This window comes from Lepisosteus oculatus, chromosome 6 (assembly GCF_040954835.1).
Source record: "Lepisosteus oculatus isolate fLepOcu1 chromosome 6, fLepOcu1.hap2, whole genome shotgun sequence".
In the NCBI taxonomy this organism is placed as follows: Eukaryota; Metazoa; Chordata; class Actinopteri; order Semionotiformes; family Lepisosteidae; genus Lepisosteus; species Lepisosteus oculatus.
This window is the reverse complement of record NC_090701.1, coordinates 52877964-52896431: the sequence shown is the minus strand read 5'-3', so window position 1 is coordinate 52896431 and position 18468 is coordinate 52877964. Positions and strand designations below refer to the sequence as shown.

The 18468-nt window shown below is 36.3% G+C and overlaps 1 protein-coding gene across 1 annotated transcript in view; it reads left to right on the top strand.

Annotated features, from left to right (window-relative positions):
* Positions 1–18136, top strand: part of trpa1b (transient receptor potential cation channel, subfamily A, member 1b) — a 38664-nt gene extending 20528 nt beyond the window's left edge. The window contains exons 17-28 of the mRNA XM_015353411.2: positions 3217–3276; positions 3649–3747; positions 6117–6187; positions 9987–10134; positions 11338–11427; positions 11854–12023; positions 12739–12868; positions 13080–13262; positions 13364–13432; positions 13816–13920; positions 14533–14642; positions 17486–18136. Coding sequence (XP_015208897.2) covers positions 3217–3276; positions 3649–3747; positions 6117–6187; positions 9987–10134; positions 11338–11427; positions 11854–12023; positions 12739–12868; positions 13080–13262; positions 13364–13432; positions 13816–13920; positions 14533–14642; positions 17486–17681 — 1431 coding nt within the window. The 3' untranslated portion in view covers positions 17682–18136. The remainder of the gene's footprint in view (positions 1–3216; positions 3277–3648; positions 3748–6116; positions 6188–9986; positions 10135–11337; positions 11428–11853; positions 12024–12738; positions 12869–13079; positions 13263–13363; positions 13433–13815; positions 13921–14532; positions 14643–17485) is intronic.
* The last annotated feature ends 332 nt before the right edge of the window (positions 18137–18468 follow it).

Below are 18468 nucleotides of genomic sequence, written 5' to 3'. Positions count from 1 at the left end.
AATGTTGATTTGCTTATCTAAAATGTTTGTGTTTAGTGAAATTGGCTGCATGTCCACCAAAAGAGATCAATATGAATAAATATGAATGTCCTTAAATTACCTCTCAGGTTACCAAATTACATTTTTTCATATGTCCAGCAATGTCAAAAATTCAGTAGTTACAATGACTGAGGCTTGTGTTATTTTCAACCCAAAGATGGAGATATAGACTCCTTATTTAACCCCCAGTTGAGCAGTCTTTAGCAATCATCTCATTCCATTACTTTAATAATCTCAGTACTACAAATATTAAATCGTGCAACTTTCTGTTGGTAAAATACTGTATTTTATTAAATGTGAAATTAATAAAATGCTTTACCACAAACACATACTGTACTTTACAGTGTGTATTAATCAATAGAACCATTGTTATAATTATTTTAGATTTATGCTTTCCATCACTGATCTACAAAAAATTCATATACTTAATACATATAATGCTGTAATCCTAAAATTAATGCTGTAACATTTTCAAACTGTAAATTATGTGCATAAACTATGTAGAGAATAATAGAAGAAAGTAATGGAATAATCAAACGGTGAATAACTAATAATAATAGTGTCACGGATGTCGGAAAGGACGAACTGTGGAATGGCAGGAGAGTGAAAAAACGTATGCGTAGCGGCGAGATGGGGGTTAGCCAGGGCTCAGCTGTTCAGGAAATGCCGTATAGAAACCTGTGCCCTCAGGTAGCGGACGTGGGGCGACCTGGTGCTAGGCGGGTCTCAGGACATCCGAACGTCAATGCTGAGCGAAGCCAGAATGAAAGACCCGGAAATATATAGCCCCAGAGAGAGAGAGACAACGGAAGGACAGCAGGGAACCGGAAATGAGAGACAGGACAGAGAAGGAGCGCCCTCTGGCTGCAGAGGTTGTGACAAACAGGTTGTTTACAAGGAACACGCGTCCAAGCTCTATTAAAGAAGAGTTGGCCAGTTACTGGGTATTATTACAACTTACATCGAATTTCACAATAAGACTGCGAAATGTCATTGTATAATTTGACCATGAAATTGGTTTAATCAGAAACAAGTCTAGTGACACTGTTAAAATCCACCTCGGAGTCTTTTAACATTTCATAATTTCACATTGCCCTTTTATGAAACTATTTGTTAATAAAAGTTTTCACTTCAGAAGTACTCCATAGTCCCTGTCGAATCTCGTTAAAAAAAAAGTACTGTGTAAAGCATCCTGATCTTTTTCATCTGTAGACTCGTCAGTAACTACAAATACACTGTGTTTCAGCAGTTTGGGACAAATTCTCTTCTCATTTGACATGCTAAGGAAATTGCCCACCTGCTCTAACATTTATTGCATTTGTTAATAGGGGTGAAAGCTCACAGGTTATCAAAATATTTTTCCACCAAAATATTAGCATAGGCAAATTATGTATAAGAGCTTTACCATGTTCCAGACTTTCTTTACATACTTTGCATTAATCACAAATGACTTGTCTTGCCGTTGTCAACTACACCCCTTTGTTTTAAGTGTTTTTAAAATATCAGATGTCTGTCAGTCTGGGACATGTGCTCAAGTGATATCTGAAACTTGAATTACAATGATCATGTACTGTATATACTATGTAGACTCCATTTGTTTGCTTGGTATTGTACCGAAACAAAATGTCCCAAAGAATTTAATACTGTACCTAAATGTTATTAAATTTAAATATTCTAAATCTAACTAAACAAATGACACAAAACATAATACTCCTTATTTGTCCTCAAATTATTTAATATCTATCTGTGTTTGACAAAGTACAGTATGCAAACTTTTAGATTCGTAACTTATGGTGCCCACTCGAGAAGCAAAGACTGCAACTAAACATTTCCCGGACCATTGATCGTTTTTTAGGACTTAGTCCCTTCAACTTCACCTCTTTGACATTCGAGGGCTTTCTTGCACGGACAGCTCAGTTCAGGTCCTGCCACAACATTTCAATGGGGTTTAGGTCTAGAACTGACTAGACTATTGTAAAAATGCAGAATTTCGTCTCCTGCAGCCATTCTTCTGTAGAACTTCTGATATCTTTAGGATCAATGTCTTGAATGGCCAACTTTTGGTTCATCTTCAAGTCACGGACAGAGGCCTGACAATTTCCTCTAAGATCGTTTCATACAATGCAAAAGTCATGGTTGTGTTGATGATAACAAGCCATCCTGTTTCTGGGTCAGCAAAGCAAATCACACATCACAAAGGTTCCGCTTTCCAAATGCAGTTTGGTTTGGTTTTTGCCGAACATACTGTATAGTAACATTTCTCACTGAGGCCAAAGAGTTCTCTTTTTGACTCATCTGTCCAGAGAACATTGTTCCAGAAAGTTTGTGGGTCATGTTTGTGTTCTTTGGTGAACTTCCGATGGGCAGCAATGTTTTATTTTTTGGATGGCAGTGCCTTTCTCTTTTTTATTCTTCCAAGACCGCTATTCTCGTTCAGTAGTTTACTGACAGTCGAGTTATGACCAGACACGTTAGCCAAGGCGAGAGCGGCCTCCAGGTCCTTGGATGTTGCTCGGGGGTTCTTTGTAACTTTCTTGATGATTTTCCAATTTGTTCTCTCAAAGCTTGGGCTGGACAACCACTCCTTGGTAGAGTGGCTGTGCTCTTGAACTTTCTCCAATTGCCTGATACCCTTGCAACCCTTGACACAACTCTTTTCTGAGTTCCTCTGAGATTTCCTTAGATCATGGCAGGACTACCTTCCACACACCTGAATGGTGAAGAACAAACTCACAATGTTGCAGATCTTTATTTAAGGTGGAGCCCTCCAAACCCAGCCCCCCCATTTCTACCTAATTATTTCAATACTCCCTTAAATGAGCTTAATTCAGTTAGGGGTTGTTTTCTTTTTTTTACTTTACTTTCACACGTCCCCTGTACATTAATTACGCATTATTTACAGTAATTGATACAATGTTTTTCTTCGAGAATCATGAATCTGGGTGCTATAAACTCTTTTGGATATTTACAGAGAGGTTCAAAAAGCCTGTCGTGGAAAAACTATGAAATTTCCATTTGTATCTTTTGAGGGTTTACAACTTTTTTTCTGGACACTGTAGTTAACAAAACTACAATTACTTCTCAAAGTACTGTACATTAGAAACATAAGTATATTTTGTGCAGCTAGAGGCAGTCTGACAGCATCGTCAGTAACAGCCTATTGTTTATTTTCAACAGTTTCTTCTAGACAAGAGTGTGAATGAATCAGAGGATGATGTCAACAGCTATGACTACTGCGTAAGTATTTTTTAAACACCAATTTTAGTTTATAAACTTTCTTCATTGCCATTTATATCAGATGTTTTTAAACAATTATTTAGGTACAACTAACCATTTGGAAGCATTTTTGGAGTTATGACCCTATTCTAATTCTATTACTGTAGCAGAATAAAAAAGATTAAGTAGAATCTTATTTACAAAATACTTGAACAAAGACCAAACACACAGGCTGTTTAATTTTTTTTTAATTTATATTTTTAAAGAAATATCATTTTCTGAAGAATTGGTAAACAGTCCTTTTGGTTATTTTTTGCAATCCGCCCATCAGTGATGGAAAATGTCTGTTTTATATTCATGTTTACACGATCTCATCTGTTTTTTTTCCTATAGATTCAATACAACTTCCAATGGTTGCAAGCCCCTATGCACTATGCAAAACTAGCAAAAACGGATAAAAGATACTACTTCAAGCCTCTTGGAGCACTAAATGTAAGTCCGATTGTTTAAGAGAACACAACAATATTATCAGTATAGTGACAGAACATCACATTGACTAATATTTGTCAAATTGCGCCATCATTACATTTTTTACTGTACTCTCACAACTTATGAAAAATATTACATATGAAAGAAAATTAGACATACAGATGGACAAGAACAGCTGAATAACACCGTGGAGATGGTCTTTCACCACTGTATTGGTAAAGACTGCGGAAGACAATAATGATAAATACACACAGATATAATCTCTCACTATACAGGATATATGCTTTTCTTCTAAAAACGAGATTCCCTCTGTAAATTGCTAACGAGCTAGGGGGAATTGTGATTGGTATGCTTTTGCCATAATTAAGATACTGCTGTGCCAGCAGTGTCAGATGTACTCAGATCCGAGTGTAAGCAGTGTGATTGCTAATCTTCCTATGTAAATGAAGAACAACACATTGCCGATGTGCCACGCTCATTCTTGCAATTCCTCCCCCTCCTCAGCTGCTCCTCTAACAGATGTAGACTACGTAACCTTCTCTTTGCGTCTAGAAAGCAGACAAAGTGCTGATTATACTGTGATCCCCAAAGAAACAAAAACAACTATGTATTTTTAAACAGCCACACGTAGTGTGTGAGATGAGAACATCCTGTTTGTGATGAAAAAACAACATAATTGCAATAACACGGATAGAATTCACTAAAGCAGACACTGAGGATTTCAGACGTTTTTCAGGTCAGCTTGTGAATTTCCTGGCTGTTAATTTATTTTGTTCCACATCCTATAACCTCTCCTGTATTATAGGTTGGAACATGAAGTCCTGATAGACTAAAGCACATGCTCTCACATACTATAAGCCATCTGGTCTAGGGAAGTGACCATTGCCTCTGACTGTTCCACTTGCTGCTCAGGTCCCCCAGAGCCTCGTTTGCCCTGAATCTATTCCTACGGCCACTTTTCTGCCACTGACTAAAATCCTGAAGCCGAAAAGGGGTCCATAACCAGATGATCGTAGGCTCAGACCACAAATACGGACGCTGCTGTTGTGTCCCTGATGGTGTTTTACCATGACTGCCCCCCTAGCTGCTTCAGTGGGTACAGCATTGTCGGACTGTCGGCCTGCGATTAGACAAGCTTTCCATCTAGGAGGGGGGTGGGGAGAGGGTGCTGCAGTCTAAGGTACGGAAAGCTATAGGAAGTGGGACAGGCCCAGCTCCAGAGAGGAAGTAGGTTTGTGAAGGTTTTTTACCTTTGCTATGATCAGCTAATCTGATAAGCTATTATATAGCTATAGGTAAGCTATTCGGACCATGAAGACCAAGTTCTGAAAAGGCAAACTGTGCCTTAATGGATATGTGTTTGGTCTAACGCATTGTGCTAAATGTGCGGTATGTTGCACACAACCAGTTTCCCGTCATATTGTTTGGGAACATCTAGTACTGGCCGGGCTGTCACATTCTGCAAGTACTGTAGCTGTATATTCTCAGCCAAGAATGGCAGCGTTTAAGAGATTTTTAATATTGCATTACTCAGTATGAATACTGTTTTAATCAGTTACAGCAGGAAGAAAAATGTACAGTATACTCGATTCTATACCTTTAGGAAACATTCATTTAAACCTCAAATCCCTCTGAATTTAACTGACTGCTTTAAAAGAAGATGAGTTTTTCAAATGGTGAGGCAAAATAAAAAAGGTGATTTTAACTGCAAATATTTAGTGATTTTCCAAATGTCAATATACTTTTAATTAATCCATGTGAAATTTTAAAAAAATGTATGGTGAAGAATAATAGTTGTGCCACAGAGCTAGTGTGTTATACTGTAGCTGGAAGAACGTTTTAGCTACAGTATAACCATTCGTACTGGAAAATATACTGGTACCAGACCGAAAACTTCCATTTCGAAAAGTAATTTTCATGTAATGCAGTGCTAGGTTAATACAGATAAAATGTAGGCATGTTTTATCTCTTAATGTGAATGTGATAATATTCTAGCAAAGTAGATTACAGGGGATATTTTACAACAATAACATACTGTAAAAGAAAAACACTTCTCCAAAGACACATGTGGATACAAAAAGAAATCCGTTGAGAGAATAGACTAGCCAAAATCACTGCAATTATTTATTCAAGGGTGATCCGTGCACCCAGAATAATTTGAGCAACAATACCAATTAAGGTTCAATAAATTATAAAGTACCAAGATATACTTGGTAGACTTAGTAGTCTGCAGGTAAATGACATACACTATCTGCACAATGTGTTTCAGTCTGCAACATATTTTCATCAGGCCCTGAGAGGTGTTGGGGTAAGTATGGAAGAAGGTGTGAGTACAGTTTATGGTAACAATCTTGTCTTGGCTTTTTTTTCAGGCAATGGTACGATTTAACCGCATAGAACTCTTGACCCACCCAGTGTGCAAGAAGTATTTGGAAATGAAATGGTTAGTATCAAAACCTTTATGTACTCAGAGTAAATGTGTCCATTGAGAGCCAGCCAGCACTCTTTTAAAACAATGATGTGGACGAGAGGCTAAAGCTCGTGTAAAAGCAAATAAAACACTCCTGTGTCTCATGGACACTCCTCTGTCAATCCCTTCCTTACATCATCGTCATCATTTCAGTATCTTTAAATTACTGTACATATTTTCCTAATTATTCTGATTCCTCCAGACAATCCTTCACTCACGTCATGATCATACCATATTTTTTAGTCGTCTCTTGCTAATTAGTAGAGGTGCAGTATTTGTGTTTGAAATCCCTACAGATTAGGTACACATTCTGTATGTGCCATCCTTAAACTTTCCAGATTAAGCAGAAAATACGTTTAGCTGTGCCAAGAATTCACAATTATATTTTTAATTCTTTAACTGCTGTCAAAAGTAAGAGCAGAGTGCTTGCTTTAATAAATTTGTCAAAACATTTTTGGTAACTCAGTTACTCACATACTGTAATATACACTTTATTGACTTTGTTTATTTCAGTTAAATTCAATATAAATGGGTGCAAATTAAAAACATGACAGACTTCAGTTTTACATCAGTTGCTCATTAGAAATGTATGTGATGTTATGTGCATTTTAAATTAAATGTGCAGGTAGTGTTTTGAGCAGTATTATTGCTTAATATAACAATCTGAGCGTAAGTGTTGTGATTTAAAAAAATGCGTGCAGCTCAGTTTGGCATTTGAGCTCAGTTAGAATTGTCAAAATAAGCTGATTAAGAATCTGAATAATTAGCAATTTGAAAAAAAAATAAAACAAGAATGGCAAAAATTTCAACTATACCCCGGTCGACTAATGAAGATTGCATGATTGAAGGTAGCAGGTTTTTGAGAGGAGTGGGAAAGAGTTATTATGCATCAACAGCTTCAAACATACTGTACAGCAAAAGAAATTGCCAGAGAAATAAGGAAACCAAATGTGTGAAGGACTGAGCTCATCGTGGAAGACAGACAGTCAACACACAGTCCAAAGACCTTCACATCTCTCTCATCCATGTGTGTAATCATTTTTAAACAGTTCAAGTAAGGATCTGAGACAGCATGTGTAGGCTGCAAAGGAGCAAGAAAAACTTTATTCCATGCTGAAAAGAGAAGAAAAGAAACAACATTTCGGGTATCACACACTGGAAGAAGGCTCCACACCCGAAACGTCGTTTCTTTTCTTCTCTTTTCAGCATGGAATAAACCCTTACTTGATCATTTTTAAACTGCATAAGACTGGATAACAAATTCTGAGAAGAAATAAAACAGAATGACTTTTGCTGGGATTACAGTATCATTAAATCAGGAAACCCAGTGTTGGGTCTCATTTATCTCCCAATGCCATCAGCAGGAGGCAAAGGAGATCGACCAGCCTTGCCCAGCAGACATCTGCTGAAAAGGAAGACTGATAAAACATCACACAGCACTCAAACTCACAGATCCATGGGTCAGCACTGGCAAGGACAATGTTAATGCTAAGGGTGACCGTGCTTGAAACTAATTAATGTTTTCATTTTGACAGTGTGTCAGAACCACTTTATCTAATGCAGGGTCATGGGGGAGCTGGTGCTATCCCAGCAAGTCACGGGTGCAAGGCAGGAAACTGCTCACCCTGTACTGGGCGGCAGTCCATCACAGAGCACACATCACAGACACTAACACTCACACCAGGGCCAATTTTCCCAGAAGCCATTAACCCGCCAATATGACTTTGGACTGTGGGAGGAAACCCACTCAAACACAGGGAGAACGTACTGTACAAACTCCATGCAGATAACACCCTAGGAATTGAACCCAGGACCCCAGCACCGTGAGGCAGTAATGTTGACCACTGCGTCACTGTGCCACCTGTATCATATGTCCTAATGAAAAATTGATCACAATAATATCATCTGTTCACATATTGTGTCTAATTTTAAAATACTTGAGGAAATCTGATAGGACTGGGTGCTGCATTTTGTTTGTGTATCAGTACATAATACTGTAATGCAAGAAAATAAAATGTAAAGAATTACAGTAAGTATATGTAAATAGATTTACGCATGGAAAGTGTATTGGGCAACAGAAGAATTGCTCAATCTTCTAAACTGTGATGCCTAGATTCAACAAAATCTTTGTATGATTTGGGGGATTTCCTTATAATAATATACTTTGGACATTGAGATTACAGTCAGTTTTCCAAAAACATCTGGATAGCTGGACATGATTTGTGTGTTGCCTGAAACTCGAACTCGTTATTAAATGTGGGGGATTCTTTGAACACACATTTTTAGTAAATGTTTACATTTTAGCAGGTAGCATGCATACTCTTCCCAGCTGCACAGCCTTCCTAAGACACACTATAATTAATGAGACAATTTACTTAATCATGTCCTTTTTTAATGTACTGTAGGTGGAAATATATATTGTAATCTATAATCAAAACAAAGAAGAACTTCTAATATTGCACTTAATTTCTCTGTATTGTATATGCCTGCTTCCTTTACCATTATTAGCTACCCGTTACATTAAATAAAAGCAGACAAAGAGTGTTCAGACCCACATTTAAATGTAAGAAGATGATTTATCAGTCACCACACAGCCTGGATTAAACAGCCATCACTCTTAAACCATGTTCCTCAGTCTGTTATGTCTAAAGAGAAGGACATATTTAACTTTTCTGGAATGCAGAAAAGTCTAGCAGTTTTTTAGAATTCACTACAAAAAACAACGACTATTAAGCTTTTAAATATTTAAACTGTTCTGTTTGCAGTCTTTCAAAAAAGGTTAATGTCTTCAAGAATGTGAATGTAGAAATTCTTACAGTATATGAATTCCAATAGGAACATAGAAATGTTGAATGGATTGTGAAACTGAGTACAGTATATGTGTCTTTTATAATATTAGTATTTTCCTGGATCATGTTCACTGTAGACATGGCAGGGCCTCATACAGCATGTTATGTAAAATTAATGGATGGTAGGGGGCTTTAAAAAAGGGAGATAAACATAGTCTCTTCCCCTTCTCTGAAAATGAACAAGAATAATGCTCACAGAATTGAATAAACATCATCATCATAAGCTGCCCTACGTAACCTCAAGCTTTCAAGGCTTGTGCAAGTTCATCACACAGACCATTAAGATGAAATGTGATCTGGAAAAGCAATTTAATAGAGTGAAAATGTTGTTTTGCATGACCACTCACAATGACTTACAATGCAGTGCTGTTACAACCAGGTTTAAATGGAATTCATGATCATTACCATTTAAAGGTCACATCCTTGTCTTCTCAGGCTGATCAATCTTTAAAATCCTCAAGTCTTGTATTACACAGTTAAAGATAATACAAAGATGATAGATTTGAGCATGCTGTATCTTTTGCTATTATATCGGTATATATATCTTATTATTATTTTCTAATTTTGCTCATTGGAGAAATCTTTGTGTTGTCAGATGAAAGAAACGATTATTTTATACAGATCTATTTTTAACTGGAGCTAATAATTTACAATGGTCATAAATCTGTACTGTACAAAACCTCTTCTTGGTTGCATTGTATTGATACGATATATACTGCTTTCCCTTTTCCTTTTTAAAGAGACGTTTTCTTCTTTTTTTATTAAAAAGTATCAGTTCAGGTTTTTGAATATGTGCTACTGTATGATGTTATGTCAGGTTTGCTGTAAAAGCAGGTGGCACATTGTGAAAAACACACAGCATAGAGAAGCAGATAACCTAGAATATGAGTCACAATCTGGAATCTGTCTGTTTCCCCCCACAGGCTTGCTTATGGAGTCAAAGTCCATGGTCTTAATCTAGCTATCTATACATTGGGCTTGCTGCCTTTGTCACACCTCATTGTGAGTATGAGACCATCAATTAATGAGACTTACGGAAATATAACCGTAGCATCAAAACCTCTGAACAAGGTACAGTAATATGACTGTTTAATTGTGATTGTGTGTTTGTGAATTTGTCACATTTTCTATTTTTACACTATTTGGCTTTTTAAGAGATATTTATCTGAAGGTACGGTAGTTTTAAATGCAAAGAGATTAACATATTGTGCTTCTTTTACTTCTTTGTGAAGTTCAAACATTAGAAAGATTCTGAACTGTTTACAGTGCCTTGCAAAAGTATTCTAACCCTTCCGATGGTGTCCTATTCTGTGTCGATACAAAATGATGCATACACATTTTTAAACCTAATATTTTATCCAAATCCTGAATGCTCAAGCTGAAGACTTCTATGGGAAAGAAAGGTAAGGTAGAGTAAAAGTCAGCAAAAACGAAATGGCAAACAATTAAATATATTGATTGCATATGTACAGTATTCAGATTTGCAAGATCAAAATTTGGTGGAAGCATCTTGGACAGCAATTACAGTAGCTACAGTAGGTTTCTATCAGCTTTGCACACCAGCTTGGTGCAATATTTTCCCATTCTTCTTGGCAGATTAGCTCAAGTTGCTTATGGATCTCTTGTAGTCTGCAGTTTGCAAGCCTTTTACAGATTCGCAAACGTATTCAAGTCAGGACTTAAACCTAGTCACTGAAGGACATACATATTCTTAAACCTCCCAAGCCTAAATTTGGCTTTGTGCTTTGAATCATTCTCCTGCTGAAGGATGATTTTTTTGTCTGAAGCAGGTTTTTCTCTAAGATTCACCAGTACTTTGCTCCATCTCATCTACTGTATGTCCCCATCAGTCTTGACAAGCTTCCCAGTCTCTCCTGATGATTAGCAGAACTGTAACATGATGCTGCCACCACATTGCTTGACAGTAGGGATATGCACTATGTTGGCTTTGCATCAGAAGTAATGCTACTGTACTATGTAAAAAGTATTATTTGCTGATGTAACATAATGTTATAGATGACTAGCACTGAGCGCACTTAAGTCATTATTTATCCTTGTGTAATTTCTAAGACATACAGTAGGTGTTATCTGCAAAAGTGTCTTTCTTTTTTAAGAAAAATCATTAATGAAAATACCAGATTTATATAGTCTTGAATATTTTAGAAGTGAAGTGATCTTCCCCAGGCCATTCAAGTTGTTTTCTTGTATATTTGTACAAGTTGTCATCATGTACATTTCCAATGCACAAATTCTTTGTGTTGTGTTTTACTACAGCAACATTTTTTTCTGACAACCTGTATGATGCTGGTTTTTGTTATGAATGTATATACCGTTGGTAAGGAGCTGGTCCAGATTTTCCAACAGGTAATGGATGTTTATGTTCCTAATTACTTATTGAACAATAAGAAAAACTAGTTGATCCAAAAATTACATCATGTTTTAAGTATTTGTCTGGTATACATTTTGTCACATATCAAATATTATATCTGGTGCCTGTTTTACACCTTGTTAGGCTAAGACTTAAAGGATAAGGATTCCAACCAACATTTTATTTTACTTATTTCTTAACAAGCCTCACTAAATGGGTCAGTGACAAAACACATACAGTATCTTGCACTGTGTCTGACAAAATACCAGTTGTTTCTGACAATATACTATAATTTACTGTCTGGTTTATTACCTTACTCTGAAGCAGAAGGAAAGACAAAGTCACATGCAAAATGTAGATAATTTACATCATTTCACATCAAAACCTATTTTATTGTATTACTTTCTTTTTGTTTTTCACAGCGTAGGAGGTACTTCAGAGACTTCTCAAATTTTTTGGACTGGTCAGCAGCTTTGTTTTCGATATTATTTGTGGTTCCCTTAATGAATGATTTTAAGGGTAACTGGCACTGGCAATGTGGGGCAATAGCAGTCCTCCTGTCCTGGGTCAACTTCCTTCTTTATCTTCAAAGGTAATGTCCATTTCTGCAGGTACAGGATAATCACATAGTCAGTACTGACATACAGAACGACCAAGCAGGATTTTGGCAGCCATCAGTTCAGTTCAGTTTATTTGTCATACTGTATGCACAAGTGCAATGAAATGCTTATTTGCATGTATGCTCCAATACAAGTACATTAAAGGAATTAAAGGAACATGACAAATAATTCCTTTTTATTCCCATCTCACAGAAAATACCAGAATTGTGACGTTTTATCCCCATGATATGTTAGGCAGGAGCATTTTATGGTTAGCTCAAGACATCCTTATTACTCATTTACTGGGAGATCTTTACAATAATAACAAGGTTGACAAAAACAGGACCAAGTAAATACGGACCACTAAGTCTTAACATTAAAAGGTTATGGAAATGCTCAATAGATCTAAACTAGAGGAATCTATACATTGCCACAGGTTAAAAGTAAACATTATGCGGGAGTGCATTTCAAACTGAGAAGAGGAGGTGCTTCTTTACACAGAGGGTTGTGGGAGTGTGGAACTAGCTACCCACTCATGTGTTTGAAGCTGACAGCTTGGCTTCCTTCACAGAATGGCTGGATTAGATCCTTGGATCAATAAGATATTAGCTTCCTACCAAATAAGCCAGATGGGGTGAATCTTGTTTACATTTTTTCCTGTGTTCTGGTGTCGGAGAATTAAAATGGCTTGTTTGTTTCTCTGGTCAGGTTTGAGTGGATTGGGATCTATGTGGTGATGTTTGGGGAGATCCTCCGCACCCTCATCTGTATCGTGCTGCTGTTCTTCTTCCTGATGCTGGCTTTTGCCTTGTCCTTTTATGCCCTCATGCTTGGGCAGGTATGAACTTCTAGGTATTTTTCCACTTACTATTGTGGAAATGGTCATTTTTACGCCCTGATTTTAAATCAAATAAACAAAACAAAATGATAATTGTTTTCATCTAAGAAATCTGAGAAAATAATGTTTGCCTAGAACTATAACAAGAGTTGTTCATGGTCAGGGCAAAAATTCGAAAATATGCATAACTTATACTTTTCCCTGTTCCCAGAGAAATTTTGGAACTATTGACGCCTCATTAATGCAGACCTTTGTCATGATGGTAGGAGAGTTGAGCTATCAGGATAATTTCCTCATACCCTCCCTGCAAAATAAACTTCCCTTTCCTCACATCACTTTTGTGATCTTCATCTGGTTTACTTTGCTCATGCCCATTCTCCTCATGAACCTATTGGTAAGTTATCCATTTTCACTGAAACAATGTCCTTAGATTAACAATGCCAGTTGATTCATGACTGTACTACAGAAACATAAATGTGCCTTTATTTGCCACAGATTGGTTTAGCTGTTGGAGATATTGCAGAGGTACAGAGGAATGCAAGTTTAAAAAGAATTGCAATGCAGGTATGTAATTAGCAATATTTTGTACACGCACAATCAAATTAACAGCCTAAAATTACATTGTGTCCAATCACCGTCGTTTGTAATAGCTGTATTAAAAGTATTATTCCAAAGCAAGCATATTTGCATTATCATACTGCAATGTTAATGACAAGAAATATCAATAACAGCGTAGCAGTCTCTTAAATAATCCACTGCTTATACCACTGAAATGTTTTCCATATCAGGGGTAGAAAAGCATAACTGTCATTTCAAAATCTTTGTGTCAGGACTGTTTCAGCATCATGAATCGATTGCATTCCTTTACAAATGTGATAGTCACTGCAAAAATGAATTGAACTTTCGTTGAAAGATCACAACACCCAATGTACTGTACATGTCTACAGATTGATCTTCATACCAGTTTGGAAGAGAAGTTGCCATACTGGTTTATGAAACGGGTGGATCAGGAGACCATTACAGTCTATCCAAACAGAACCTGTGCAGAAAAGGTTTGTGAAATACTTTCTCAGCCTCTGCTGTCCAGCCTACTGCCATCCAAGGTATCTAAGCCAGTTCATGCCTCTCCAAAGTAAATTAATTAGAAATTGATTAATTAAAATTAAGCTATTTCTGCAGATATAATTTTATTTAGCAATGCTTAGATATTGATACGTTTCACATGTTCTCAATATGCATGCAGTGTATTTTACATTATAAGGTTTTGATGTCCGCATTGTAAAAACAAAATATTATTATTGGAATGTCAAAGATTGCATCATGTTTACCCCATTTAATCTCAAATTGTGTATAGGCCAGCTCAATACTGCATCTCCGTATCTCCCTGCTATTAATTAAATTGATTAAAAACCAACCATTCTAGCTCAAACCAAAGCGAAAGGGACTGTATAGGCTTCAAGGGAAATATAAATTAAAGGGTAACTACAAAGCCATTTTTATATTAGAAAGAATTCACATTGATGAGTGCATTTCAAATGAAAAAAAAAAAGAGAATTGACTTGTACTGAATTTTACTTCCCCACTTATTGTACAATATACAAAGTTACAATTCCTGCATGTTCAGGGAAAGAAAAAGTGAAAAGCTAAATGTCTCTTCTTGACAGGTTCAATCCCTTCTGAACTGGAGTGACCAGGCTGAGTCTCGTTCTCGGCTTAGTGCCAACACTTGTCACCTGACACCCCTGGAAAACGAGCTGCAGAGACAGAAGTACAGGTGAGAGCCACAGGTTTAAAGTCACTTACCACAAGACACTTACCAGAGTCTTGTACCAGGAGGGTTTGCAAAATACTTTCCCAGCATCACAAAAATGTACAGGTCAGGCTTCAGAGACTGAAGCTGTATTTTTCATTAAGTACATTAGTTTTTTACTGTTCAAAATAAGTTATGGCAATATAAATAGTAATAAATAATATTGTAAATATAAATAATATATGTTCATAAAATAAACTGTCTCTCAAAATGAGAGATTAAATAGGATGAAGTATACCTGCATATGTTCATATGCGCATATCCTAAAGATACAAAAAATCTTGTAGATTTACATAAAATATCACATTTGCTTTTTTTACTATGTGTATTTGATTACCGAATCTGACCTGTCATAATAATTTCAACTTCATTTAATCCAATTTAAATTTTGTCCAGTTTTCCCATTTTTCATTTAAATGTCATTCCTTTCGGAGTTGCAACAGGAACAGGGGACTCGTTTGGAGTGTACTTGTGTTTCTTATTCTGTACGTGACTGACCTCTGCTGTCCAGAATACAGTGAGGCTGTAAACCTATGATAAAGTATTTGACTCTTCCTTCATGATCTCATTATACAGTCATTTTTACTCTCCACTCCTTAATTTCCTGCTTACTTAAACAAATATTTGTAATTCCGTGGAATTGATTTTCTTTAATATCATTATAATAATTATAATTGAAGTTTCCTTTAGTGATATTTTTCTGACCAAATAATCAATGTGACTGTATCACATTAAAGAAAAGGATTTTGTATTCGGTAATATCCCAGGATTATTTTCATGATGTGTAAGGAATATACACAGGCTTACTGGAGAAAGCTATTAAAATTGACTGTATTGGATGTTAAAACAAACAGCTTTTCTCTACATTCATACCCAGATCAACAGTACCTTTTGCCAGAAAATGTCTCAACTATTTACATTGACTTTGATGGAAACACATCCTTTTTAGATAAACAGGTTATACTCATTATACTTATACTCAGGTAAATGGTATAACGAAATGCTATTTAGCTCTCAAACAGTAAGAAGTACAAAAAAACACCAATGCAATTGTGTAAGAAAAGAAAGAGACAACAGGCAATGTGCAAAACAACAACAGTTGTGCAAAATCATATGTCAATAGAATGAATAAAGGATACAAAATGATGGGGAGTGAACATCTTGACATGTGAGGTAGAGGTAGATTTCAATGTGTGTTTGAGTTTTGAAAAAGAGAGAAGGTAAAACGGGGGTAAAAACTGTCTCTGAGTCTGGTAGTCTGGGCCCGAATGCTCTGATACCATTTTCCAGATGTTAGAGGGTCAAACAGTCTGTAGCTGGGGTGTGTGGGGTCTTTGCTGATGCTTAGAGCTTTCCTCAATCACCGTCTGTCATAAATGTCCTGGATGGATGGGAGAGCAGCCCCAGTGATGGACTGGGCAGTTTTCACCAGATAAGATGTTTAACCAAGGTCCAAACTGGCTGACAAATTGATCATTCAAGTTCCATTTCACTGTTTGTAAGAGAAGGGGTGTTAACCGCAATGTCCTGGCTAAATTCCACTGAGGACTTGCATAATCGTACCTCCCTATATTTCTCTTTTAATTCAATATGTTTTTTTCACTTCTGTCTCAGCCATCAGCCAGATGGGTGCTGCTTTGGGATGCTTTGGAATGAAAATTGCCATATAAATTGAATGCAATTAATTATTATAGTAGTCATCGTCTTCTTTAGATTCATTATTTAATAATAGGTATTTTATCATACATACAGTACATATAATTTACAGTTTCAGCACTCACTGTGCTGGGGCCTCGGGTGTTATCAGTGTGGAGTTTGTATATTCTCCCTGTGCTTGCATTTGTTTGCTCCTACAGTCCAATCACTTACAGGTAAGTTAAGGCTACTGGGAAAATTGGCCCTGGTGCGAGTATGTGTCTGCATTTCTATCTATGTGTCAGCCTTGGCATGGGAGATTTTAAAAACGTACGGCGATGCTCTTTGAAATTAAATTTGTTGGCCAAAAAATATATATATGGGAAGCTATCCAGAAACATCTGTTACTTGAACTGCCTGAGCCAGCACCTTGTTTGGAAGCTTGAGTTCGTCTCTCTCTGGGTATGTCTTTCCAGAGAATCCTCCTATTGGTTTTTGTTGCCTGTTGAAATGAAATGAAAGAGCTATTTGGAGCAGTATTGTAAGGCTTTATTTTCTAGGATGCTGTTAGAAAAAAGCAGGAATGTAATTTTGCAAAACCACCAAACTTTCTACATGCAATATGTCTTAAGCCCATTGGATCCCTTCTAAATAGTAAAGTTTGTTACTTCACTATTTACCATATTTATTTTGGAATATGACATCTGTACAGGGACAAATGTAATATTCCAAAAATGAAAATAAGAAGAACAATTTTTCATTTCTTAGGAGTAATTCAAGCTTCGAAATTATAGCAAAACTGCTCTGTTCAAAATGCAACCATCATGTTCAAACGTTCGTTTGTCAGAGAATACATGGATTTGAAATGATGCAGCGCACCATACTGTAATGGTATTATTGGTACAGTTGTATGATTATTATGTGTTTTAAAAAGAGTACCTACACCATAATACAAGCAATATTTAAAATGCAGTTACACATCTAAACCTAAAGTTTTACACAAATCACTTAATTAATAATTGCATAATAGCTGCAATATCTGTAATGTGATTGATAAATCATGCATTCATTTACAGTGACGTGTGTTTAAAAAGTATAGATACCATTAATGTACATGTATTTTGAAATGTACTGTATTTCAAACAGTATACTTTGAACTTTTCTTTTTTCAGGTTGAAGGACATTTCTAATGTCCTGGAAAAGCAGCACAATCTTTTGAAGCTGATAATTCAGAAAATGGAAATAACAACAGAAGCTGATGAAAATGATGGTCCCGACCTGTTCCAGCACGGAAATGAAAGGAAGCAGCTTCAAAAGAAGAGCAAATGGTTCCCCCTGCTAAAAGCTGTGCATAGTAAAATGCAGTAGAATCACATTTTGTGGTCTGCAGTTGTTAAAACATCAGGAGGGCTTTTAAAACCATTTTAGCCATTTCCTCTTTCTTTTAGAAAATCATATTAGGAAGATTGGCTTCTTACATATATCTAATAGTAGCTGTTAGACATAAAGTATAAAAAAACACCAAACCCAGAAATGTACAAATATATACAGTAGCAATTAATATTAATTTCAGCTTCATGAATGATGCCTTTTGCTCATGAAATATGCCTTGCCTTGTCTGTGTATAAAAAAGCAAATTCCGTTCATACTGATTTTTCTTGTAGAGTCCACCATCCTTTACCATTGTGTAAATTGGCTGTTAATAGTTAGAAATTCAAAGTGTGATGTTCATCTTAGATTGTGGAAGAAATGTACTCTTATTTGCATGCATTATAAATTCAGTAAAAGTTATTTTAATGTACTGGGTATCAATAAACAATACTATAAAGCACTGGTAACTCAATTTTTGTTTCCTGTCATGTAATGTCTATTAATTAATATGTGAAACGATAAATGATTATTTTGAACCAGCTGTTCAATTCATGCAATGGCCATAATGTGTTTAGATTTTGACATTATCATCAGTACAGTATCATCTCCATTAATTTCACGGTAGAGAATGGACTGCCATGAAATGGATTAGTGTATTTGGTGCAGTACCTTCTGTATTTTAGAGAAATGCAGCTTGTATCTTTCTCAGGAGCGTGGTGTCACCAGGGACCAAAACCAACATGTAATAAAAAATGTTCTGGATCGCCATACATCTGCACACATG